General features: G+C 52.3%; 2 protein-coding genes across 3 annotated transcripts; one reads left to right on the top strand and one right to left on the bottom strand.

Annotated features, from left to right (window-relative positions):
• The first annotated feature begins 1919 nt into the window (after window positions 1-1919).
• On the top strand, window positions 1920-8769 carry NUDT18 (nudix hydrolase 18). The gene is made up of 5 exons (XM_067530271.1): window positions 1920-1975; window positions 2294-2454; window positions 5073-5286; window positions 6026-6638; window positions 6970-8769. Exons 2-4 carry the CDS (start codon window positions 2296-2298, stop codon window positions 6631-6633), a joined length of 981 nt encoding a protein of 326 aa, XP_067386372.1. The 5' UTR covers window positions 1920-1975; window positions 2294-2295; the 3' UTR covers window positions 6634-6638; window positions 6970-8769.
• Window positions 8770-9199: 430 nt separating this feature from the next.
• FHIP2B (FHF complex subunit HOOK interacting protein 2B) lies at window positions 9200-25498 on the bottom strand. Of its 2 annotated transcripts, XM_067530269.1 has the most exons (17): window positions 25333-25498; window positions 24753-24831; window positions 22425-22594; window positions 19360-19464; window positions 18832-18954; window positions 17554-17811; window positions 17190-17386; window positions 16465-16573; window positions 15241-15317; window positions 14538-14733; window positions 13715-13875; window positions 13501-13638; window positions 12622-12712; window positions 12336-12479; window positions 11211-11345; window positions 11007-11107; window positions 9200-10777 (listed from the first exon to the last, which is right to left on the bottom strand). In XM_067530269.1, the coding sequence occupies exons 1-17, from the start codon at window positions 25375-25377 to the stop codon at window positions 10672-10674; spliced, it is 2235 nt and encodes a 744-aa protein (XP_067386370.1). In that variant the 5' UTR covers window positions 25378-25498; the 3' UTR covers window positions 9200-10671. The 2 variants fall into 2 exon arrangements, with proteins under 2 accessions (XP_067386370.1, XP_067386371.1); XM_067530270.1 differs by lacking the exons at window positions 9200-10777; window positions 11007-11107; window positions 11211-11345; window positions 12336-12479; window positions 12622-12712 and adding an exon at window positions 12814-13119.
• Window positions 25499-25852: the final 354 nt, after the last annotated feature.

The following is a 25852-nucleotide window of genomic DNA, read 5'->3' as shown; positions in this document are numbered from 1 at the left end:
CTGAGGCGCTTGGGTAAGTTTAGACCAGATGCTCTTGTTGGCTGCGGGCCAGGCGAATGCTGCCCTGTTTAGGCCAGTGTTGCTACGCTTGGCTGGGCCTCACGCTCCCCCTACTTTCCACAGCCATCTCCAGCCGTTTGCTACTCTGGTTTAGGAGGCCGGGACTTTATCCTGCCCGCCAGCTGGGATTTCCCTTTTTCCAGGAGACAAAGACACGCTTTGAGTGAGCAAAAAGCCTCAGAAACTCCCCCATGGCGTTGGCGGAGAAGGACGGGGGGGTACGGTGGGGTGGTGACTGTGCTGGCAGAGACAGCTTCTACTATGAGGTGGATACTTCAAAACCAGCCCTGTGGGGAAGCCCTTCCCCTCCTGCAGCTAGTCAGTGAAATGAGTGTGGTGGGGCTCAGGCCAGTTCCCACTCATTATTGTCTGTATTACAATCGTGCCTAGGCCCTCCTAGCACAACGGGGCCCTGGTCTATGCTAGGTGCTGCACAAACAGGCCAAAAAGCCAGTCCCCGCCCCAAGGACTTCACAGTCTAAGCAGTCCTCGCCCTCCTCCGTTGTCAGTCTCAGCAGAGCAAGTATGGCTCTGGAACTCAAGCACCCGGGACGCGTCCCTCCTCGGCCCAGGATCTCAAGGACTTTACAGATGTTACTAGGCTCAGGCGCACAGCCCTTCCAAGGAGGTCGCTGACTAGTCCCGTCCTCTCGCTCTCACAGCAAGGCGCGGCCGGAGATGGGAACGGGACCCTGGCGTCCTGGCTCCTAGACGTGGCACCCTCCCACCCCCACCCGACGGCAATGAGTACGCTGCCTGGGCGGGGGCCTCACCCACTCTCCGAGGCCACTGTGCATCTGGAAAAGAGGCAGCTACTGTTCTGTCCCCAGCACTGCCTCCACCCCCGCTCTCCCTCGAATCTCTCTCCCTGGTGCACTCAGCACAGGCTGTGTACCTCTCCCCTTCCCGTCTCTTTCTCTCCCTGTCTTTCCTTTTCCCCTGCTCACTCAGCTCAGTCTTCCGGTTTTGTGTCCCTTTCCCCCTCATTCTTTCCCGCTCCCTTTCCTGCCCAGGACAAAACCCGACGAAGGCCATCCTGGTGCTCACGCCAGGCTTTCTCTTTGGGCCGGGGTTCCAGCTCACAGGTGTCCCTTGGCTTGGGGTCTCAGGCCAGACTGGGTGTGAATGCAGAGGGGCGGGGGACAGCCCTGCGCTCCCGGTCTGGTTGGATACACTGGAGGAAGGGTGCATTTCGTCTTGTGAAAAGGAGGCGTCCTCAATAAAGCTGTTGGCAAGGTGTGAGCGGGCGTCTTGATTTACTGGGGGAGGCTGGCGTGCTGCTTGGGGGCCAGCACCGTCAGTGGCAGAAGCCCGAAGCGGGAAATCAGGGGGCTGGCGCCCTTTCCCCACCCCTCACTCCCTGGCGTCACGCGCTGGCGCCCAGCAGCCTCAGCGCTGGCTGTCGCGTGATGCTGCTAGGCCCGGGCTTGCCCCACTGTCCGGCTGGGGCGCTGCCAAGGCCGGCATGCTGCCGGGGATCCCATGGGTGCACCCCGATGTGCGGGCTGAGTGCCTGATGCCCCTGCGGGCCCTGCCCCCTGTAGCCCTCCATCCCCCTATCAGGAAGGTGCCCGGGGGTCTCAGGGGTGCCCATGCCCCCCCATGGCAGAGGCAGGGCTCTGGGGCGTGCAGGGGGGCCGGCCTCACAAACCCCTCCCTACAGGGCCCCTAGGATGCGCTGAGGCTGCAACCCCGTGGGAGGGGACGCGACGCGGCCCCTTTAAGGAGCAGCCCCTCCCCTCCCTGCGGTGGGTGACCGGACCGGAATGAATGACAGCGGCGCCGGCCAATGGAAGGCGAGCGTGGCCGCTCGGCCGGCCAATGGGGGCTGGGAGCGGCCCTCTTCTTCCGGGATGGGAGAGAAGCCGCTGGGCGCTCGCTCGCCCGAAGCTCCGTCAGCCGCGGAAAGCGACCGGTAAGTTGGAGACTCCCCGGCCCCGCCCGCGCGCCACGCACTGACCCCCCCCATCTCCAGGGGGGGGCGGATATCTCCCCACCCCGGCTTCTCTCTTCTCCGGGGGCGGGACCGGATATCGGCCCCCCCAGCCCCCGGGAGCGCCCCCCCCCCGGCCCCACACATTGACCCCCAGCTCCCGGTAGCGGCCGCCCCGCCCCACACATTGACCCCCCGGTCCGTATATCTCCCCCCCCCATATGTCACTGCCTCCCCGCCGCAGTGACCGTCTGCCCCCCCCGCCGCCCACGCTGGGTTGTCTGTCTGTCTGTCTTGCAGCCATGGAGTCGGGGGCGCTGGCCGAGGAGCTGGAGGCCGTGCTGAGCGGGCGCGGCTGGGAGCTGCAGGAGCGCTACGACTCGGCGCCGGTGCCGGCCCAGCCCGTCCGGGTGCGGAAGACCGCCTGCTACATCGTCCTGGCCCTGCTGCTCAACGAGCAGGTGAGGGCGGGCTGCGGCCGGCTGGCCGGGGCGGCATGCACGGTGCAGAACGCGCGGAGCCGCAGGCGGGTGCCCGCCATCCCCGGCCGCTCTCGGGAATCGGGGCTTGGTTTTTCAGGGCCATTGGCACGTGCACGAGCCTCTCAAGCTTGGTGTCCGAGCACGCTCACACAGCTGGGGAGCCTGCGCCGGGGAGACGTGTCCAACATCCCGCGGCGGGACCCGGACTGCGAGCCAGCCTCCCTACCTGCCTTACTAGTAACAGCTTCCTAACACCTTCGAACAACCTAGGCAGGTCTACACTAGAAACCTTTGCCGGGATGGCAACCTCCGCTAGCGGTGTGAACAGCAATGTTACTTTGCCAGGTTGGAGTCATTTAAACCAGCAAGCGGGAAACCCCCATTTAAAGACTAGCTTTTAATCTGGTTTTGCATTTGCATCTTTTGGTTATTTTCCCAACGAAAAGTTGATTCTCATTGGGAGGCAAGGATGAAAATGTTGACTGGTAACTAAATATAGTCTTTATGCAAACTTGCTAACCAGGAGAATAACTTATTTAAGCAGAACCTTAGACTGGATAGTGGAGGTTGGTCATAACTCTGAACTGTTCACAACTGAACAGAACGTTAGGGTTCTGTTCTTCAAAAGTTTACAACTGAACATTGAATTAATACCGCTTTGAAACTTTACTATGCAGTAGAAAATGCTGCTTTTAACCATCTTAATGTAAATGAAACAAGCACAGAAACCGTTTCCTTACCTTGTCAATTTTAAAAAAACTTTCCTTTCTATTTTGTGGTAGTTTAACACATCACTGTGCTGTATTTGCTTTCTTGAGGGGACTCTGCTGCTGCCTGATTGTGTACTTCTGGTTCCAAGTGAGGCGTGCGGTAGACTGGTCAGTTTGTAACATTGAGGTTCTACTGTATAAACTAACATACATTTAAAAAAAGTCTTAATTTTTACATCTCTTTTTAGAAGTGATGAATGATGAGGCATTTGTTGTATACGAAATGATTTAATTTTGTTACTTGTGATTTGCGTCAAGCTCTACTTGGCTAAGAATTGAAATTCAAATAAAAATGCACAAAAAAGCATTTTGTGATGTTTGTTTTTTTTGTTAGTTAAATTAAACTTCCCCCCGCTGATGTATCAACACATTTATCAAACATGTTTTGTATTTAAAACTAACTGATTTACTAAACAAAGGAAGTATTATCTGTTGTTAATAAACTGAACTGACTTTGTTCTGGTCCCCTGCCTTTAAGACTTTAGCACTAGTGGATCTCATCCTCACACCTAGTTTTTATTCATAGATTGGTAGGAGAAAACAAGCTTTTTACTTTCACCATGCCCACTCGCTTTCTTAACTCTGAACTGAACTAGTTAAAATGAAGTAATATTCTCTCAATAGTAGCAAAAGGCTGTCTAAAGTTGGGTTAGCAAACACTGGTTCCAGGTGCTTAGCCAGTGCCTTCCATCATTTCAGGGGGTTGATTTTATTTAAAAGCATGGCAGCAAACTTGTACTACCTATACAGTTTTTAATTAAATTAAAATGAGTTTAGTAGAGCATGGCAAGATTAGGTCTATCATATGATAAACCTAATTTACAATTATTAGTCAAAAGGAAAATATATTTTTATTTAAATAAATTATTTAAATTTTAATTACTTTTGATTCACCTTGTGTTTTTGCAGCATTTCTCTGCTGACAGCAGCCCTCATGGAAATGCATTATACTGGCAAAAAATTACTTTTGCCAATAAAGCTTCTTTTACTGACAGCCCAAAAATAAACTATACCAGCAAAAGCACTTTTTTTTTGCCCGTGTAATTTGCATCTCCACTAGGGGTGTTGCTGGTGTGGCTCTACTGGCAAAACTTAAGTCGTCTTCCCTGCTTTTAAGGCCCTGCAATGCATGCTCTTGGTGCTATGCAAACAATATGTCGTTGTCATCCTCATAATGATGCACCTGGTTTGGACTTAATTTCTAGCCAGTTTCACATTCTAGTTGTTGTATGCTATCCCAAAGGGTTTGGTGGCAAGTATTTTGTAGGGGCATGCATCTGTGTGTGTAAAAACTTCTCATTGTCATGGTTTAAAAAAAAAATAAAAAATTTGTGGGGTCATCATCTTTTTCCAAAGCCTAGTATGGGGTTGGGCTGGGGAGGAGAATGTCCTTTTGAGCATGGAAAAGGAGAGGCTGAATAGTGCAAAAAAAAAAAAAAATCTTGATCCTAAGATCTCTCTGGCTGTGGATACTCTTCCTAGGAAGGGGATAGTGGTCAGATTGCCTGGGCCATTTAAATCTAGAAATACACAGTAGTGAATGGGGTGGATAGACTCGGTGGCTCCTAATAGGTGTCCTCCCTAAACTGAATCATTAGGTTCCCATGGAAACTGGTGGGACCCACATCTCTTGGTCCACTTCAATGTGGACTGGAGAACTGGCCTGTAAGGGCCTCTGCAAGTCTGTTCCCAAGTTTTGGTGTAGCTGGGACCAAGATTCTGTGATTTCGTGGCCCCCATGCAGCTGGGAGATCTGAAGGGGGCTGGTCTCTGCCCACTGGAATGGCTCCATGTTGTGTGACCTGGGATTTTTTCCTTCTCTCCCAGAATGAGGTGCTGATGATGCAGGAGGCCAAGCATGAGTGCTATGGGACGTGGTACCTGCCTGCCGGGAGGATGGAGCCCAACGAGACCATTGTGGAGGCCATGAAGAGGGAGGTGAAGGAGGAGACGGGGCTGGAGTGCGAGCCCCTCACCCTGCTAGCAGTGGAAGAGAGAGGCCCCATCTGGATTCGCTTCGTCTTCCTCGCTCAGCCAACGGGTGATTCCCCTCACTCCCACCCCACCCATGGGGACTAAAATGTGTGAGGATTGCGGGGGGCACTGCAGGCAGCAAGCTCTGCTCTGGGTCCGGGGCAAAAGGCAGAGAGGCCTCCTGGGTTTCTCCCTGGAGCCAAGCAAAGGAGCAGTGCCCATGTGGGGCTGGCTGCAGCTCTGAGCCAAAAGAGAAGAAAAGCGGGCCTTCTGTTCCTACTGCCCACCCCCCAGGCACCATAACGTCCTGCTCAGCCCAAATGGCCTGATTGATTTTGGTGCAGGAGGGGTTGAACTGGGGGTGCTGTGTGTGGGAAGCTGGGACTGGCAGGGCAGAGGGAGCTGCAGCCACTGGCAGAGCTGTGGTGGTAGCGTGCACGGCCGGGTCTTGCCTGTAGTCTGTGCATCCGCTCTATCCTTTCACAAGCGCTCTCAGTTGGTTTAGCGGTGGAGGTGTCCGTTTCCCTGCTCCGGCACCTTGCTACTGCCTCTGGATGATGGGAGAGAAAGCCAAAGATGTCTTTAACCCCCAAATTCTCATTCCTTCTGTTAATAGCCCCTTCTCTCGGAGCTGCTAGGAAAAGAGCCCCAGCTAGCTGCCTCAACTGCTTGATTCCTCCCTCCCCCTCCTCTAGCACCCATGATCTGCAGAAATAAACATCCCTGCCAACCTCTTCCACGCCCCAGGCGCTGTTGCTGAGTGGAGTGGGCTCAGCCCCTTGCAACACAGTCTGTTTTCTGCCTAGGTGGGACCTTGAAGACACCACAGGATGCAGACGCTGAGTCCCTCCAAGCCAGGTGGTGGGACAGAGAATCTCCAGCCCTTCCTCTGCGAGCCCGGGATATCCTGCCCCTCATAGACCTTGCCGTGGGATACCGAGACAGCCCGTCCCACCCAACGACCTTGCCAGAGGAGATGCCCTGTGCCCTTATCTGCCAGAGGCTCCTGGCTACGTTCACCAATGATGCCGGTGACTTATGGGTGCTGCTGAGTGCCGTGAGGGCTCCGCACCTGCCGGTGTCAGCACGTGCCATCTCCCCCTCGAAAATCCAAAACAGCATCCAGGCATCGGCATCCAGGTTGCTGAAGGAATGCTGCCTGCTATCCCAAGTGACTGTCCGGGCCCACGGGATCCTGGGGCTGCAGCACCTGGGCAAGAATGCAGGGAAATCTGATGGCGTTTGCTTCAACGTACTGCTGACGGTTACGCAGGGTGGCCAGAGCACCGGGGAGAAGCCACCAGAGCTGCACGGTGAGAGTTTCCAGTGGTGGAAGGTCGAGGAGGGCAACTTGAGAAGCAGAATCCTTCAGCGGCTCAGCTCATCATCGGTTGTTCCAATCCACAGCTACTGAGACGGGTAAGCAGTGCTGGTTGAGCTGCACAACCCCCTGAAAGGCTGATACCGTCCGTCAGTAAAGACGGAGAAACTGGGACTGGCCGGCCTACGTCCACAAAGCACATTTGTGGCCAAGCTGGGACTAGAACCCAGGAGTCTTGCTCCCAGTGCTGGGTGGCCTCTCCTACTGACTCACTAGGGGGATGGGTGTGAGCAGCAAAGCCTGTGATAATTCCAGGGGAATGCTGGCTAAAGTCTCTTGGGCTGCACCATCACGATGGGTGGCGAGGGCTCCTGCCTATGCCAGCTGAGCTGATGCTTAAATATTGCCCTCTTGCTCTTCTCCCCCAAGGGCCCATTGAAGCTTGGATTCAGTAGTCTCCAGCGACCTCTCAGGGTCTGGGACGCGCTCCACCCCGTGGGCTTGCTGGGATGAGGTCCGAGGCTTGTTCGCTGTTAAGTCCGTCGGCTGTCCCCACGCAGCCGTCCTGAGGACCATGCATGGCTTCGCCGCAGGGCACGTCCTACCCAGCCGCTGCCAACTGCAGACCCATCTCCCCTGCATGGATATGGAAGGGTGAGTGGAACCCCTTCACAACATCCAGCTGAGGGGGTGTGACTTTTCGGGACTTGACCTGAAGTGATCTTTGGGCAGACGGCGGCTCCTGGAGCTGAAGTTCCAGTGTCCGGGGTTCTTTCCTTTCATGGTGCTGCATGTCCTCTCCGCTGGCCAAGGCAGCTCGGAAATAAAAAGGGCTGTTTCTCTGCGGTGTTGGTGTTCGGTGCTGGGATTAAAGCAGGGCTATGTTTGGAAGCATAATGTGATGTGGAGAATGAATCAGTTAGACCTGCTGGGCTGGGTTGGAAGGCAGCAGTGTGTTCCTGTCTCTTTGGGGTCGGGGCTAAGAACACGCTGCCCTCCCCTGCAAAGTACTTCATGTACAGCCAAGCCTTATGCCTCAATAAGGCTGAGAGCATTCCTGTGTTATGGTTGGGGAAACTGAGGCACAAAGGGAGGATGTGACTTGCTTAATCTCACCTGGCAGCAGAGCTGGGAATAGGAGTCCTGCCTCTCAGTCCTAGGTTTATCTGCCTGGACCTCCTGGATAGAGCCTGACATTTGCTGGGCACTCTGCTGCACAGCTGGGCCAGTTGCTCTTACAGGGAAGCAGAGGCTCCCATCTGCTGTGTGGCATAAAGGGTTGGACTGCTACAGATCAGATGAAAGGAGGGAACTGTAGAGGAAGGAGCCTTTTGCAGGAGGGGGTGCCATCCTTACTGGTCGCTTCTGAAAATCTTAGCTGTGGGCCCTTCCATGTTAGAAACTATGTAGATCACAGGGGCTGCGATCTTGTAATACAAATCAGGCAGAGAAGCCCCACCTATGGTCAGGACAAGGTTTGCATCAGTCTCCTGCTGCTCACATGCCCCGTACTGCACCCTAACCTTCCCCCCTGGGTTCACTTGTCCCCTGCCCCTTTCTTTAAGCAGTTATTTAAACCTGGCCAGCTTTAACTCCACTGTGAGTCTCACTCAAAGCTGCCTGGGGGGAGGCTGCTTTGGGGTTTGGTCAGCAACAACAAAGCGTATAGCTGCAGTATCTCCCCAGAAAATGTCTTGGCCCTCTGCTTACATTTGCTTGTATTTCAGCCCAGGAAGCCTTTTTAATGAAGGACCTTAATACGCTTCCAAGGGTGGGGTAAGTACTAGCACTGTTTTACAGAGTGGGAGGCGAAGGACAGAGGTAGTGACTTGTCAAGTCAGTGGCTGAGCTGAGAATAGAAACCAGCCCTCTCTAATTGAGATGCTAGCTCATTAAGAAAAGGAACAGACTGCAATTGTGCTAGACGAGGCTTGTAAAAGGGTATACTGTTTCGATTTTGTCAAGACATCACTTTATTGCCACAGGAAGAGTAAGTTACTTGTAGCTGGTACGTATGTGCAGCACACATTTTACAATTGCTTTAGTTGCACAACAAAGTGCATAAAGAGGTCACACTGTAACACTTGCTAGTTCATTGTACCTACTTACCACATGCAGTTGCCATAAATAAAACCCAAACCCACCATGCAGCCAGGTGTACACACCTGTGTGTGCAGTTAAAAGGCAATGCAAGAAGCAGCCCCTCTGTAGATAACCCTTATAGCATATTTAGCTGTACTGCATCACTTAATGCCTAGGACAAACAGCTTTCTCTGCAATATCGGAGGAACTACCAGGCAGGAATCAGCCTTCCTCAACAACAGTAATAGTGCGTGCAACCCAGTGCCCTCGGCAGCCATCCTGCACTAAGGTAAAGAACCCAGCAGTGGTGAGACTTGTCAGATTTACAAGCTGCTCCTGTAAGGTGTTATTAATTAGGGGAACGCCTAGGGATCAACCCAGATCCGGGGCCCCATGAATACAGTCATTTGTATCTACCCTTGTTGGCTGATTGGTAACTGGAGTTCAAATAAATCCTGAGACCTTTCACACTTTGTGATGAAGAGTGTTTTTGTTGCGTGTGAATAGAGACACAGCCCTGTTGAATGGGGCAGTATTGCTGTGGTATAAGATATTGCTAACTTCATTCCCCTAGCGCTTTACAAACTCATCCTTGCTACCCAGGAAAGCAGACAGTGGACACGATTCTCGGCTGGTGTAGGTCACAGACTTCATTGAAGCCTGACTTCAGGTAAGAATCTGGCCCATTAGAGGGAAACACCAGGGAAGTGTGAGAACGAAGCTGATGCTGGGCCCCATCAGCAAGGGCTGTTCTCTGGGATATCTGTGAGGGAAGCACCCACTTTCCCTTACAGCACAGCGTGCTCAAGGGAATGCTCTGCAAGGCTTTGCTTCACTCTCAGGCCGGCTGAACTAAAGCAAAGTGCCTTCCTGCCTCCAGAAAGGCAGGGCACAGCTGCACCTGCCTGGGGGCTGCAGTCCCCTTTTCTGATCAGCCAGAGCAGAGGCGCTGCTGCCTGCCTCCGGAGGTTGGCTGAGGACAAAGCATCCCTGCATGTCTCCTCTGTCAGAGCTGCAGACCATCTGGAAAGCATCAACTGGAGCAAGTCAGCCAAAATGAATCCTTCCTCCAGTAAAGGAACCTGTGTTCCTCCTTGCCCCAGGGCCCCCCTCGCTATCAAGCAAGAGCATCGGACTAAGTACGTCAAAAACAATGGACTCAGGATTGCTCTGGGAGGTAGGTTTGGTCATTACTTTCTCCCTCTTGGGGCTGGGAGGGGAACAAGACTTACTTGAAGTCAGCCAGCAAGGCAGTGAAAATCCTGGGCAGAAAACCCAGCATCTGGATGCCTTCCCTTTTGGATTGCAGGGGAGGAGGGAAGGTTTGGCCACCAGTCGGCACTGCTGGTAGGGCAGGCTAGGCTCCCACCACGTTATTAAAAATGCACAGAACAGACCCTGCACAGGGCCCCAGCTAGAGAGATTGCACTTTAATCAAAGGCATGACTCCTGTGGGGCCCTGCATCCATGAAGCCGAGAAGGCCTCTGTGGGGGGGGGGGGGGTTGGTTTGATTTAGCACCCACTCTTGGAACATGCTGGATCCCACCTTCCCCAAGTCTATTCTGGGGCACTGCTCAAAGTGGCCCTATGTAGCCAGAGTGCAATGGGCTATAGATACTGCCATGATCAGTGTCATTATTCTTGCCCTGCTTGTTTTCCCTCCCTAGAGCTAGGCACTGGTAACTTTCTGCAAACAAAGAGGCAGCTGCTATAAATGGCAGAGGGCTCCAGCTACACCTAGGCCAGCTCTTTCCCTCCCACCTGTGGGCTGAACACAGCACCTTCTGCCACCAGTGGTTTTGTAATGAAGAAGCAGAGTCCCACGTCCCCAGCAACGTCTGCAATGCTGAAGCTGTATGGAGGAGTCGTCCCTGATGAAGGTTTGCAGGAGGGAGTCTGGCTGCCAGCAGGGAAGGTTCTTGACAGCTTCAGGCCATGAGGGCTCGAGGCTGTAGGTTGGTGTTGGAGCCAGACACTCCCAGTCCAGCAGTGGGTGCTGACACTGCACTCCCATCTCCTGTGCAGGAAGCGGCTGAGGGAGGCTGGGTTCACACAGGGCCCTCAGGGGGGAGCTTCACAAAGGCAATGGCTGCCAATTCCTTACAAAACTCCTCCAGCACCACCACTCCCTGGAAGAGGGTCACGTGATCGATCCTGCAGGGGAACCAAAGCAAATGCTGGTGAGTTCTCTGCCTGGGGCTGACTGACCCAGTGCTTGAGCACAGATTGGGGCAGTAGTGTCAAAGAACCCTGAGGCTGCTTATGCTTAATTGCCTGCCACCCACATGGAGCAAGCGGGGGCTTGCACCGACAGATGTTCTCTGTTATCCTGATTACATACATTGCAATCTGCAGGGCACCAGCTGATGTGTAAAGCACTTACTGCTCTCCAGGGACCAGCCCCATTAACTGTCTCCGGACCAGCAGCAGCTTGGCTGAGAACTGGGACACCCGCTGGATTCTCTGCATTAGATCTCCGATCACCTAGGGAGGAGGTGAGAATTAGCTCCCTGCTTTGGGGAGGGGGGTGCCTCCTTCCCCTGGCCCCTCCACACCCCATTGAGGATTTGGCAGTGGGAGAAGTTACCCTGATGAGTACGGAGAAGAGAGTTCTGCAGCCAGGAGCCAGGCTCAGGTAGGGGTCCAGGAGGTATTCGTGGAGGTGAGGGAAGAGAGCCAGGTGAGACAGCACAGCTGTGACGTGCAGGTTCAGTGTGTAGGGCTGCAGAACACAGACAAAACAGGTCTCTTCCTCAACATGGATTTGGGGTGTGCACACAACAATGGGAGCCAGGCTGCTCCTACTGAACACTCTTCAATACATTTTTTTCTAATTGTGCTTCAAGGTTTTGTGACATTTGTTTCTAAACTGTTTAGTTGCCTTTTTTTGTAGTAGATAACTTGTTAATTTTGTGTAAAATGAGGTAAAGAATGTTTGCTATAGCTGCAACTTATTTGTTTAATTTTCACTTGACCAGGTGTGACTGGAGAGCCTTGTTGTGTGGACCATCTGATCAGCCATCCTGTTGTGCTGCAGCTGAGTTCATCTCTGTATTGGAGCTTGTATTGAGATTTGTGGTGGAACTTTTGCTAAGTGTTTGTTGTAGCACAAGGCTTTTTTTTTAAAAAAATCTTTATTCAATAAAGTTAACATTTCTGCCTTACACTTTCTCTGGTAGTCTTGCTAAGTTATCAAACAGCTTCCAGGGGATATATACAAACACAGCACTTTGACCTTCCAGTAAGGCAGATCCTGTAGTACACTTTAAAACTTCCTGTTTACACACAGGTCCTTGAACTCAGGCTCCAGAATTTTATACAACAAGAAATCACTTAACACATTTGTTGACATGCCTTAGCTTCAAGCAAGATGATCACACCAAATGAGCTCCTTGAAGGAGGGGGAAAGAAAAATTTTTCTAAGTCCCATTTGGAATTTCCACCCCCAACTTGAGGTGTTGAAATGAAAAAAATGAAAAATAGATACTCTAGCAGGCTGGGGGGCCTGCTCCAAAAAGGGTTGATTTGTGTTAAGCCCCTTGGGTCAAAGTCACAATAAGGGTCAAGAACCCCAGTCCTGTGTTTGAACATGGGCCTCAGACTCTGCAGGCTAGAGTGAAGCAAAAAAGTGCTACTAGGGCAGCTGCAAGAACAGGCTGGGTGTGGGATTTGCCCATGACTGATAGGCTCAAAACCAAGCTGCAGTTTTTACCTGATCCAGGATTCGTGTCATCCGGTCAAATAGCACCTTCAGGAAGCGGCCCTCATAAAATGCTGCTTGTGAGTCACAGGTCTCCAAAGGCTTTGGTGCCTGAGGCCAGTTCCAGGAGGAGATGGTAGCATGGCATTCCTGAAACTGACAGGGAGGGGTGAGGACAAAGCACTCTATGTTCAGCCTGGGCTGAGTGTTGAGACAGACTCCCAAAACCTACCCCCCGCAGTGAGTTGTCTCGGGAAGGGTGTAGGGGCAGATGATAAGGACCCCATCAATGACATACCAGCCCTAAGGCATCATGCACATAGGTGTCATATCCTGCTTCCTCCAGACAGCTCGAGGTCTTTGCCTCATCAGGAACCAGGCTCAGGAAACTGCAAGAGAGAAGGCAGCAGATGTGCAGGGCCTATACCACACTGCCAGGTGAGAGTGGAGAACTCAAAGCAGAGGAGGCTTCCAGTCAAAGTTGCAGGAGATGGGTAGGGTCAGCAAGGAAAGCTACCTCTTGAACATGTAGAGACAGGCCAAAAGCCAAGTTTGGACCTTGCCAAGGGAATGAAAACAATAGTCAAAGGTTCTCTATATACAGGAAGCATGGGGTGGAGGTTATGGATACTCTACGCATGGCCCAATAGCTACACAAATACTTAGCCCCCTGAAAAACAGGTTTGAGGAAGAAATTATCACATCCGAGGTAAATAAAAGCCAAACTTGAAGGGCTTCATGGGAGTGAATCGGGGAACCCGGACAATCTCCAGCTGAAGATATTAAAGGAACCGACCTGTGAAATCAAGTCCCTTAGAATCATTTAAAATCTTGGCTGTACCGTTTGACTGGAGAATTGCTCATGTACTTTAAGAAAGGGGAAAAATGGGGTCTGGGTAACTAGAGGCCTGTTTGACTGCCAGTAGTCACAGATGAGTCAACAATGTCCCATCATAGGCCAGGTTGTGAGTTACTACAGAGAATGTGTCTGGCTGGTGAGCCTTGCCCACAAACTGATTGTCCTGGGGGAAAATTCCTTCCCACCCCCCAAATATGGCAGAATTCTGCTCCAATGTGCCCTTCTGGCAGGACTGAAGCTTTGAGCTGGCCCGTGCAGGGGAGGCAAATCGGAGTGGGTCTATTGTTCGTGATTCTTAGCCCCATGGGAAAGCCCTACCTGAGAGCAATCTCATTCACTTCTGTCTTGTCCTCCAGCCTGGCAGGCCCCCACGAGGAGGATGGGGCTGGCTTTTGGCATGGCCGGAAGCCTGCATCGGGCGATCCGTCTGTGAAGTAGGGATCTTCCTCCAGCTCCCTGCAGGGCCAGGAACAGGAGTTACAGCTACAGCCCCGCCCGCCCGCTTCTGCACACCCCACTTGTGCCCACTTACAGAGTGTCCTCGTAATGCTCCTGCTCCTGGATGCCCCGTTCCGGCTGGCTGTGCAGGATGTAGCTCCGTGCCTCCAGGTTTCTCAGCACCAGGCTGTACAGGACGTGCTCATGGGGTTTCCGGAGCAGCTCCTCAAACAGCCTCAGGGTAGTGATGCTGATCTACAGGGCCAGAAACAGGTCAGGTGTGAGACAGTCTTTAAACTCCCCTGAAAAGCATTCGCCACTAAAACACACAGCCACCTCTGCCATTACAGCCCAGCTCTCCCCACAGGGCCATCTCAGACCACACTCGCTCCCATGCAGTTAGCTGAGGGTGGGTCTTTCTTTCAGATGAGACCTTAAAAACAAGAGATCCTGTCTGGGTGGTGGGGACATTCATAGCATGGCTGACAGGAGTAGCGGGGGTTGCACCCCAGAGGTGCTGTAAGTCCAGAGTGTTTTGGGATCCTCCTAGAGGAAAGATATTGTATCAGTTACTAATATCCCAGAGCGCTGTACAAATTCTACAGGGATCACCTCATCCGGCACTGAGATGCAGCCGCTGCACGACCCTGTCTGACTGCTTAGGGCAGAGAGTGAAACTGCCTGGGGAATTTAAGGAGACAGAATGCAATGACCCGGACTGGAACTAATGCAGGACACCAGCTTGCCCCAGAATCATTAATGATCTCAAGGGAGCAGGGCCTTGGGTCTGGACATGGAAGAGCAGTTTCCCCAGTTGAAATTCCAAGAGGGAGTTTAGCCAGTCTGAGCTGAGTCTGGCGTCCTGGCAGGAAGGGAAGAGGCAGAGGTGGCAGCTTTGCACGCAGACGCAGCCTCACCTCATCAGACAGGTGGTTGCAATGCTCTATCAGCTGACAGCGCAGGAAGTGCTGCTGCGGAGAGTCAGTGACAGCTTCCGGCTGCCTCTCTGTGCCCAGCAGGAACATCACCATCTCCTGGAGCAGGGCGGGAGCGCTGATCTGCCTCACCACGGCCGTCAGCATTGCAGTAGACGTGAGGATGCCAAGTTCAGACCTGCCCAATAATGGCAGATGGCAGAGAGAGACAGAGTCATTACAGCTGCTCAGAGAACAAGTGCATCACAGTGAGCTGTGACATCTCCATCTAGACTTTACAAATAAAGCTCTATATCCCCCCTCTTTTGTGGTGGACCAGTAGCACGGTCCCCTTCGATGGACGGGGAAACGGAGGCACAGAGACGGAAATAAGAGCTGGGATCAGAACCCAGGACTGCCTGCTCCTCATTCTTTGCTCAGACTCTAAGGTCTGGCAGTAAAAGCACCTCAGGTGATGTGAAAATCATGCAGACTGGTATCTGGAAAGCCATCCTGTCCAGCTCACAGAGAGGCGCTCTGTATGGGCCACTGCAGCGGATGAAGGGGGTCAAAGAAAAACCAAAGCTAGAAGCAAGACTGGGTGCCAGACCAACTCAGCCTCAGCCCATGGCCGCCCCCCCCAGCTTACACAGCATGCAGGTGAACAGCCTGTTGGCCCCTCAGCCCATGTGACATGTGTACTCACATCTGCAAGAGCTGTGGCCGCAGAATCCCTTGGAAGAGCTTTTCACCAATGTCTGTTGTTACAGCAGCTGCAACCACCTGATGGTCACAAATGGAGAATCAATAATGGACTACCAGCTGCTGGATATTCCCAAGATTCCCCATGTTCATTCTTGCACCACAAGAGCAGAGATTCTGCTGCTCCTTAAAGTTTCTCTCGCCGGGGTGGGGCCACTGATACAGCGGGGAGTGACTGCCACATCTCTATTCCTTGGCCCAGGCTGACACGTGCTGTGTGGTTCTTGCACACAGGGAGGCTCTGGAACCAAGTGATCCAGGCGCTCCTATTAAAGGAAAGCATTTCCTGGCAGCCAAAAGAGGGAGAGAGAACATGCTGCATCGTCTTAAATGAGTTAAATCACAAACCCCTAGACGGGTCATCCAGGATGGCTCCCGCCTTTTAATATGTCCCTATAAGGACAAAATAATCCTGCGGTGCCATTAGCACGTGCATGCTGTGATGCTGCAGCTATGCATGGCGCTGATGCATCATGGTGATCACCACAACATCATCCCACCTTGCTGCAGTTTCCCAAAGCTCTTCAGCTGTCTGGGAAGCTAGACTCTCAGTCCGGCCTGATGAAATTGGGGCTGCCCTGACACATTTCAGGACACCTGGCAAACCCAAAATCCAAGCCACAAAGGCCAGGATGTGATAGTCCAGGAGCCACTGGATCTCAAAAAGGCAACATAGGTTGTGTTCTCCAAGGAGAATTTTAGCCATAAGACACAGCTGGGTTCCCAATGGCCCATCCACCGCCACGTCCGTGGCTCTTAAACTCAACAATAGTGGCCTAATGAAGTTCTCTACTAAAGACGGGAAGGAAACAGGGATAGGAATGAGGCTGGCTTATGCTGCAGCCATCTAACACTACGGCCAGCAGCTCATCAGGCAACAGGCACAAGATGTTTAGCTGTAGGTGGGATGAGTCACTCAGCCACTTTCCAATCCACTCTTGTAATTCAGTGGCTCTTTGGATGTGCCTCAAACAGCATCTAGGGTTGGGCTAAGACATCCAGTTAGGATTCCTGAAAGATCAGGCTCCCCCTACATGTAAATGTACATTCGTCTCTCGCTAGAGAGAGACTTGCACCCAGACAGGAGTGCTGGTGACCGCTGGGGCAGAGAAGAGCGAAATGCTCATCTAAGACAATAAACAATAGGGAGGTGTCACGTGTTTCTTACCGGGTGGGCTTCTCTCACGAGGTGATCGCAGTAGTCTAACCAGCTAAAGAAAGCATCCAGGCTCCCCTTCCCTGGGAAGGAGCCCTCATCGGTGGAATTGTTCTGCAACCTGCAAGGAGATCAAAGGGGGTGAAGGACACTGTAGGAATCTACTCCAAAGCATCATCCAAGGGCTATGGTACGTGGGGGAAAAGCCTCTCTGGAAAGAGAGCAGTGAAAGAAGCTGCTACGTCTGTGTCCTCAGTTGGCCCATACAATACAGAAACACTAGAAACGGAAAAGGCCCGACAGATCAACAAGGCCAGGCGTTCTCATCGTGGGGGTCATTACCCACCCCGAGTCAGGCTTGTTACCAGCCGGCCCTTCCCGTATTGCTAAGTGGGAAGGGAGTCCCAGTAGGGAAAAGGTTGAGGACCTCTTCTAGGCTGTGCAACCTGAGCTGGGGAGGTACCATTCTGTCGCTATTCTCCAGCAACTGACTTACCCAGCGCCAGCTTGAACCCTCCCATAGTTCCCCCTTGGAGATGATACCAGGCCTCACTATGTACCCATGCCGCCGAGGTGCTCAAGCCTGCTGAAGTCCCTGGGAGCTGGGGTGCAGATCTCACTAATCCTCTCTGGGCCCACTAGTTTCAGGGAGAAGCCCAGCAGTGAAAGCTGGTCGGGTCATTCCCCTGCGGCGAGGCTGGGAACGGCATTATCCCAGGCTCTCATCATCTCCCTACCTCCAGCTAACTCTCTCCAGGGAGACGATATCTGCAGGGTCAGTTGAGGCAGGGATGGCGTTGTACAGGTCACACAGGCGGTCAGTCAGCAGACAGCTCAGTGCGCTGTTCTGTACCAAGTAGGTGGCAGCTGCGGGCTGAGCCACACTTATTAGAAGCAGCAGGTTTTCCTGAGCTTTTAGTGCAACCCTGCTCTTCTGCCAGAGAGAGAGAGAGAGATTAGCAGCGGCAGCAAGCCTGTGTATCCCCCTCCCCTGCTCCCAGCTGAATGGAACACCATGCTTGACACCGGTCTATTCCATCCCCCCGACATCCCTACTCGCCGCCCGGCAGCCCTCTGCCTTCCCCCGCCTCACGTGAGTACCTGACTCTTGCACAAGTTGATTAAGGAAGTGACCAGATTTTTTTCCTCTCTGGGAGGGGAGGAGCTGGAGACGGAATTCTTTGGTGTGCCTGCCAGGCTAGCGCAGGCTGCACTGCCCATGGGGCTCACTCTGGCCTGCTCAGGAGATGCACTCAGGGCTCCGTTGATAGCCAAGCGCTCTCCCAGGCTGCTGCCTGCTTCTCCCTGCGCGCCGGAGAGCTGCTCTGAAGGCCTCTTTCCAGTTAGAAGATTCTTGCCCTTGAGAATAAAGAAACAGGACACGGAGCAGTTGGCATCAGAGCAGCAGCGCTGCATCATTGACCCAAATGGGGCTGATGACAGGTAGCGATGCAAAGGCCCAGACAGCTAAGTGGGTGCAATATCTATCTGAACATACCAGGATAGCTACATGCTGCAAGAACACCTTGAACTGCTCAGCCAAGCAGATAATAAAACAACTCAGCACGTTTCACGGGAGGATTTCAAAACCCTTTGCAAACACTATCTAATTAAGCCTAACAACGGCCCAATGTGCTGTCGGGACGTTAACATCATCCCCATTTCACAGATGGGATAGCACAGCACAGAAAGGTTAAGAGACAGGACTATGGTCACACAGCAAGCCGGGGGTGGTGCTAAGAAGGGAGCCCAGGAATCCCAGATCCTAGTCCTCCGTTCTAAATGGCCTGATCCATGACTCCATAAAGCCTTCTCTTGAACAGAGCAGGTAGAGCCGTGACAAAGCAAGCTTCACACATCCCAGCCGTCCGTCTGGGAGAGAGACATACCCCAACCCCAGGAAAGCGGAACTGAGCGTCCATGACCCGTGGCCTCTTTGTTAAGATACCAGTCAAGGGGCCACTTAGTGCCAACCACAGTGACTAATTTTATGGCAGGAACACCTCCAGCTCACTAGGAACCCAACTGAGATCGGCCAAACTCACTTCACCCAGGGCCCCCCAAACAGCTGCCGGGGGGGGGAACGAGCCAGCTCACCACCAGCACCGCATTAGACACTTTTCCTCATTTTCAAGAAATCGGATTGCAGCCGTGGAGGAGCTCAGTGTCATCCCCGGGCCTGCAGCACTGAGGTGACGTCTGTGACATATGGAAGGGAGGTTCGAATGCTTGCTACGCTGTGGAGATCCCTCCTTATACAGACAACTGTGCAATCCCACGCTGGCAGATCAGCCCACCGGTCCGCGAAGCCTGCCTCCAGCAGGGGTCGATACCTTGTAAGTCAGTGACGGCAAGCCGGCGCCAGGGAGGGCTCCTTACCTCCAGAAGGTACGTGAGCAGAGCAGGATCCTGCTTGATCTTTACGCACAGAGCAGCAGCAAACTGCACCTCCTCCTTCTCAGTCGCAGAGCCTCGGGCGTGGCTGCTGAGCTGAAGGAGCTTCTGCGGAAGGGCACAGGGCGGTCAGCCTTCACAGTGATAAAAGAGGGGGTAGGACTGAGCTTAAACAGTGCTGGAAGGGGCTTGCTGGCATCGGGGATGGGCATTCTTCCCTCCTCATTGGAGGCTCCCTGGCTGCTGGGCCTGCCCTATACCCTGTATACTGATTGATCCCCATATCAGTTGGATCCCACTTAGCACTAGGGTACATCGCACAAGGCGCATGGCACTGGGCCCCCCCCCCCGGGGTCTACGTTAACATCATTGCTCATCAAAACGTGGGCCATCACACCACTGAGCGAACAAAGACATGACGAGCGCGCAAGGACCACACTGTACATTTCCTGCAGTCAGCCAGCTCAGAAAGCAGCTTTGACGAGCCGAAGGGAAAGCAGACGCAGCGCTCACCTGAACAGGTCTGTGCACATTCAGGTAGTGCAACAGTGGATGCTGCACCTGTCCCAGGACGCTGCTGAAGAAAAGGAACACCTGCTGCCTCATACCTGGAGGATACTGACAGCAAGGAGAGAGAGAAGCAAATTGTCACTAAAGTGATTACACCTTCAGTGCCACAGGCAACATGATACGAAGCGTCTAAGCCAATCGTTATGCCACAGACAAATAGTGAACGTCTGTAACGCGGCAGAGGTGATAGCTGCAAGCGTCTAGCCATACGCACCCTATACACTACCGCTAGTGCAGAAGGTTAAAACGCCCCGAGAGCATTAATGTTCACATGGGCAGGGAAATTCCAAGAACAGACGGTTCCGAAGCTCTGACACAACAAGGTTCGGTTTATTATCCATTTCATCTTCTTTCAGTCACCAGATAATGTGGCTAAGCTATGCTGTCCCTGCTTCAGGCAACCATCAAAGAAGTGTGAGACACACAAGCTGGAGTGCAGCTGAACTGCCAGAACATTAAAAGGAATGCTCTCAGATAATGTTGTCGTGGAAAAGAATCACACAGCTACATTTTAGAGTTGGATCGGGTGCAGCTTTAATTGTGACACACACAATCACATAACCATAGCTATGGGGAATACTATAGCCATAGGGAAAACCCAGGTGGCTATAGGGAAGTCAAGCAGCATGTCTGGATGCTGGGCAAATGTACTTCCCCTGGCTACCAGATACAAAAGACTTATATAGGGGTTGCTTAGGTTCGTTTACTTGTTGATCATATAGTGGAATTGATTAACAGTTTATACTGAACAGGAAAGACAATCACAATGCACAGTGGGGCACACCAGACGCCCTCACAGGAACGCCCAACGAGTCACTTGAGTATACAATGTCGTTTTCAGGGACCCTGGTTAACTCCCGAAGATGGGTGGTGACACAATACTTGTTCAAATGCTAATTTGTATGGAGTGAGTTTCTATGGGGCCGGTAAGACAAAGGGGGCAGGTACTGGTACTTATCGAAACAGGTGAAGTCTGTTCACACTTCAGTAAGGCTTAAGGCTCATAACAGAGACTTGCCTCTCGGCTGTGGTTCAGAGACCTCTTGTGGGATGTTAACATCTTTATCCTAATTTCAGTTGAGGCATTCTGTTAATGGTTTAGCCTGGGGCTTCTATTTCAGTTTCAGGCTACAACTTCAGGCCAGGCCTTCTATGACCAGTTTCAGACCAGGCATTCTATTTATAAAGTTTAGGATTAATTCTTTGATTCCACAATGTTAAGACAAACACCTAGGTTTTGTTTACAAATACGTTTTCCCAAACCCAGTGGGAATAGGCATATTCACAACCTAAATGTAAACAACAACTGGTTTGGTCTAAGACACAAATATTTCCCTACAGCACTGGAAAAAAACACCATCTGAGCACTGAGAAACTGACTAGAAGCAGCAGTGACACTGACCAGACTTGTATCACTATCCCAACTCAACACAACCTATAAAAATAAATGCTCTGCCCTTTCAGTGTACCTTTTAAGGCTCTCACAGTGCTTCACAAACATTAATTAATTCTCTCACTAGGTATTTATATCGCTTAATGAATTTCACTTTAATAAATTGAGTTTCTCAGCTGCCCGCTGGTGAAAAAACATCCGATTATTTTTCTTTTTTCAAAAGGTTTGTTATTCATAAGGGTCTATAACATGATGAAATGGAAAAAACAAGCAAGAATGAATCACAGTAGCGATAAGGGTGGACAGTACTGAATAAAACTGAGTTTTATAAACACACAATAAAGATGAATATTTCCAGTAACTGTCCTTGTTTTCCTGTTTGAACCAAAAAAAGACTATTTATAGTATAATAAGCTGAGAGTCGTTATTAGTAACAGAGGCTAGTATGCTTCTAATTTTTAGCTTTTGATATTTACTTTGATGGCGTCCTTTTAAAAGCACTGCTTTCCTGCAAATCAGAGGATTGATCCTGCAACCCTCCATCATGTAAATACTTGCACTCGCGTCGACAAGACTGGTCCCTGAGTAAACACTCTTCACATGAGCAAAGGTTGTAGCATATGGAGGAAATTTTTCAAAAGCGCCTAAGTGGTTTAGAAGCCCAAGTCCCATTTCCAAAAGTGATTCAGGTGCTCAGGAGCCTAAGGGTATGTCTACACTGCAAGTGCTACAGTGCTGCGGCTTTGCCACGGCAGCGCTGTGCCGTCGATGACAGAAGGGCTCTTGTGATAAATCCACCCCCTCAAGAGGAGGTAGCTAGCTGATCAGAAAAATTCTTCCATCAGCCTAGTGGTGTCTACACCTGGGCTGAGGTTGGCTTAACGACGTGTGTCTGGGGTGTGAATTTCTCACATTGCTAAGCGATGCGGCAAGGTTCAGCTACGTTTTAGGTGTAGGCCAGGCCTTAGATTGTCTTCACTAGACGCACTGCAGCTGAGCCGCTGTAGCACTTCCGTGCAGACACGAACTACAGCAGTGAGATGGGTTCTCCTATCGCTGGAGTTAATCCAACTCTTCAAGAGGCAGTAGCTAGGTCAATGGAAGAAGAATTCTGTCGACCTAGTGCTCTCTACTCCGGGGATTAGGTTGGTTTAACTACATCACTCAAAGGCGTGGAATTTTCACAGCTCTGAGCGATGTTGCTGGATCGACTTAACTTTTCAGAATAAACCTGGCCTTAATCTCACTGAAAATCAATGCTATGTAGGCTCCTAAGGCATTATCTAGACTAGAATTTGGAAGGCGTTATCTAACATGTATCACCAGTGTAGTGTAGACCAAGCAATGTGACTAACAGGCTGCTTACACCTTCCAAATCCTAGTCTAGACAAGGTCTAAGTGACTTCTGACAATGGGACTTTAGACTCCTAAATCACGGAGAGTCTCTGGAAAATGTTACCCTGGTCCCAGTTCCTTAAAATTATACAACTTCTTTGCTGTGAACAAATCGGACTTTATCATCACTGCAATCCAATAAAAACGCAATTCCACCACTGAGTCATGTTTGTCTTGGGCTTGCGCATGGCTGACTGAGGGAATGACATGGTGTACACACCTCCGCTTTCCCCAGAGTACTGAGGGTCTCCAAAATTTTGTGCTGCAGCAGGTATTCCAAACAAGGCCCCGTCTCCCCTGCTGGATGCTGCTTCTCCTCATACACCAGAATGTCCAGCATCTGTTTCAGGCGCCAGGGGATATCGGTCTTCTTAACTGGGGTGTTTTCATCTAAAGAGAAGGCATGTATAAATCCCAATCAAAACATGCTATATGCTTGGAGAAACAGGTTTTAGCTCCATTCTACTATCTAATTTACACTGGCCCTTCCAACCCAAAGCACTTCACAAACACGTCCACCATATCTCGGAGATGGAACGTGGCAGCTTTTTACAGTGCACAGTATATCCTGGGACCTCATGGCTACCACAATACTGCATACAGCAATGCTACAACTGTTTGGGACAGGAAGTGAAGAGCAACCATATCCAACAGAAGCTGTAGGGGGAAGTAGTTACCCACAAAGCAATTTAGCTAAGACCCTGGAGTCAACACCCCTACACTTGTCAAAATGTCATGGGATTGCTACATCCGCAAGTGGCCAGGACTTCTGTTTTACGTCTCAGCTGCAAACCAGCGCCTCCGTGTTGGGGAACTGGTTTGGTACCGTTTCAGTGTGAAGTCAACAGAGCTCCGCGTTAGCGCAGAGGTATGCCCACGCAGATCATCTTGCAGGATTGGGGCCATAGCTCACGAGAGCTGAGGGGATCAGAGCCTGGGACAGCACAGACACAGGCCTTAAACTTACCAAGACCCCAATAAACAAACGCTAAGGAAAAAAATCTGGTAAAGCTGACGCTTTGTTCGTAATTCCTGACGCAGGCATGAGGACACAAGGCACTGTTCCACACCACACTGGAGTGACCTTTTAGAAAGATTTTTCTCTACATTCTGAGAAACAGTGAAAGATTCCAAAACGGTGAATTTAAAACCTTCCCTTCCCTGTAACAATAAAACAAGTGGGCGATTTCTTTTCGGGGGCCAGGGGAACCCAGAGGAAGTTAACAGAAGCAAAGTTTTTTTTAAAAATCAACATGCTTCTCAATCTGAGAATTTTGTTTACCAAGTTTTAGTTTTGAGGGAATGTTAATAGGTGTAAATCCACAAAACAAATTCATTTCATCCCAGACGTATGTATTTAAAAAAAAAAATCATTTGAAAAGTCTATTTTTCAGGTGCCTTTAAAACATATCCTCCCAACCCCTCCCCTTTGGCTTCCAAGCCGTAATTTCATTTTAATTGATATTTATCTCCGCAGCACCCCAAGCAACTAGGATACTGCTTTACAAATTATCACCACGATAATAGAGCCCTCGATGGACCGTCAACTATAGTGATGCTAAGCGACATTACAATAGAACAACACAGGCCTAGGCAAGAGCAAAGGGCAACATTTCTGATACTTGGGAGTCTAAAATTAAATTCATATTTAGGTATTTAAATAAAGTTAGGTGCCTAAGGCCTTCTCAACACACTACACCAGTGCCAGTAAAATTGTACCTCTAACTGTACTTATAGCAGGATAGTTAAAGCAGTACAACTCCCTCTAGCGTGGATGCACTTACATCAATAGGAATAAGCACTTCAAAGCAGAATAACTGTATGCACATTAAGGGTTGTAGCCGTACAGAATATCAGTTAAAAAAAACACCTGGTACAAAATCTCTGTGTGGATCAGGCCTAATTTAGTATCAAGTATAAGAAATGGTGGCCGTAGCATTCAGAGCAGGAGCAGCCCAACCGTTCTCAAAACTTCAGGAGAGCTCCTCTGAGCAACAAAGACTGATTAGAAAGCTCTGCCATGGAGTGTTAGACACCCACAAATGCCCCGGGGCCACAATCCCCCAGCCCACGAGGTGGGAAGAAGCAATTCCTGCATGCCATATACAGAACGGTGTGTAGACTTATTATTTGTTGCAGGCAACATTTCTCCTGGCAGAGTATTTATGGGCTCTTCAAGCAGACTTTTTTATCAGCACTCACAGGAATGTCCTGCACTGACCCCAGGAAGAGGAGGATGAAGGCAACAACATTTTGCTCTGCTCTTGTGCCGAGGCTCCCAAAGCATTTTGCAAACGTTAATTAACCCCAACACATGCCCAAACATGGCTCGTTTTCTCCATTTTACAGCTGGGGAAACTGAGGCACGGCGGAGTTAAAGGATGTCTCCAAAGTCACACACTGCATCCAGGGGCAGAGCGGAGACAAAAACCCGGGCGGCCTAGCTTCCAAACTCCCTGCCCCAAAGGTGAGACAACACTCCCCCCCCCCCGGAGCTGGGAACAGAACCCAGGAGTCCTGCCGCCCAGCCTCACCCCCCTCGACCTACCTGTGGCTTCTAGGTAGTAGTGAGTGAGCCTCTTCCAGTGCTCGGTGAAGGCCTCCAGCAGGTCAATGCCGGGCTCCTGCTGCAGAGAGGAGGGGGTGGGCGTTAGCAGATCGCTAGGGCCCTAGTGTCAATCCACGGGCCCGGCTCTCGGGGGGGGGCATCTCTGCCCCACCCCACCCCGAGCACCCTGCTCCCTGGGACCCCGGCTCCAGCAGACACGGGGTGGGAGCGGTACCCCGGCCCTGGGGGCTCCCCCTCCCGAGAGCACCCGCCTCCTGAACCCAGGGGCGCCTGGGGGCCCATTCCGGGCACCCCCCCGTGGGCCCCATCTCCCGGCGCCCCCCATGACAGCTGGGCGGCCCGGCCCACGCAGGGGCCAGGTTCCCGAGAGAGCCCCCAGCCCCAGCGCCCGGGGGGCCATGCCGGGTGCGCAGCCCAAGCCCCCAGCGTCACCCCCACCTCTCCGCTGTGCCCCGGCCCCACTGACCGCGGGGAGCCCCCCCAACTCCGCTCCCCGGCCCGGCCCCCGCCCTAGGCCGCAGCGCGCCCGGCACAGCCCGGCCCGGCCCGCGGGACTCACCGTCTCCAGCGCCTGCTGCAGGAGGGCGCCCAGCCGGCTGAGCATGGCGGCGCGGGCAGCCCGGCCGCGGCGGGGCGGAGCGGGGCGGGGGGGACTCGGCCGCGGCCCGAGCAGGGCCAGCGCAAACCGGGCTGGCGGCGGCCTCTGCGCCGCGCAAGAGACGGGGCGGGGCCGGGCAGCTTCCGCGCAGGGACCGAGAAGGGGGGCGGGGTCAGGATATGGGGGGGTCAGGAGAGCACGGGGGAGGGGGTCAGCTGGGGGAGGGGGGTCAGGACATGGGGGGGTCAGGAGAGCACGGGGGGAGCTGGGGGAGGGAGTCATGACATGGGGGGAGCTGGGGGCGGGGGTCAGGACATGGGGGGGTCAGGAGAGCACGGGGGGAGCTGGGGGAGGGGGTCATGACATGGGGGGGTCAGGAGAGCACGGGGGGAGCTGGGGGAGGGGGTCATGACATGGGGGGGTCATGACATGGGGGGAGCTGGGGGCGGGGGTCAGGACATGGGGGGGTCAGGAGAGCATG

Source organism: Emydura macquarii, unplaced genomic scaffold, assembly GCF_026122565.2.
Source record: "Emydura macquarii macquarii isolate MOO-44397 ecotype Brisbane River unplaced genomic scaffold, CSIRO-AGI_Emac_v2 contig_3059, whole genome shotgun sequence".
In the NCBI taxonomy this organism is placed as follows: Eukaryota; Metazoa; Chordata; order Testudines; family Chelidae; genus Emydura; species Emydura macquarii.
The sequence above is the reverse complement of the archived record's forward strand: the minus strand, read 5'-3'. Positions and strand labels throughout refer to the sequence as shown.

Coding starts and splice junctions, on each gene's coding strand:
- NUDT18 (XM_067530271.1), top strand. CDS start 2,296: ATGGAGTCGGGGGCGCTGGCCGAGGAGCTGGAGGCCGTGCTGAGCGGG. Junction 2,455..5,072: donor CCCTGCTGCTCAACGAGCAG/GTGAGGGCGGGC, acceptor CTTCTCTCCCAG/AATGAGGTGCTGATGATGCA. Junction 5,287..6,025: donor CTTCCTCGCTCAGCCAACGG/GTGATTCCCCTC, acceptor TTTTCTGCCTAG/GTGGGACCTTGAAGACACCA.
- FHIP2B (XM_067530269.1), bottom strand. CDS start 25,377: ATGCTCAGCCGGCTGGGCGCCCTCCTGCAGCAGGCGCTGGAGACG. Junction 15,318..16,464: donor TCGTGAGAGAAGCCCACCCG/GTAAGAAACACG, acceptor TGTGACCATCAG/GTGGTTGCAGCTGCTGTAAC. Junction 14,734..15,240: donor CGGCCACAGCTCTTGCAGAT/GTGAGTACACAT, acceptor ATTATTGGGCAG/GTCTGAACTTGGCATCCTCA.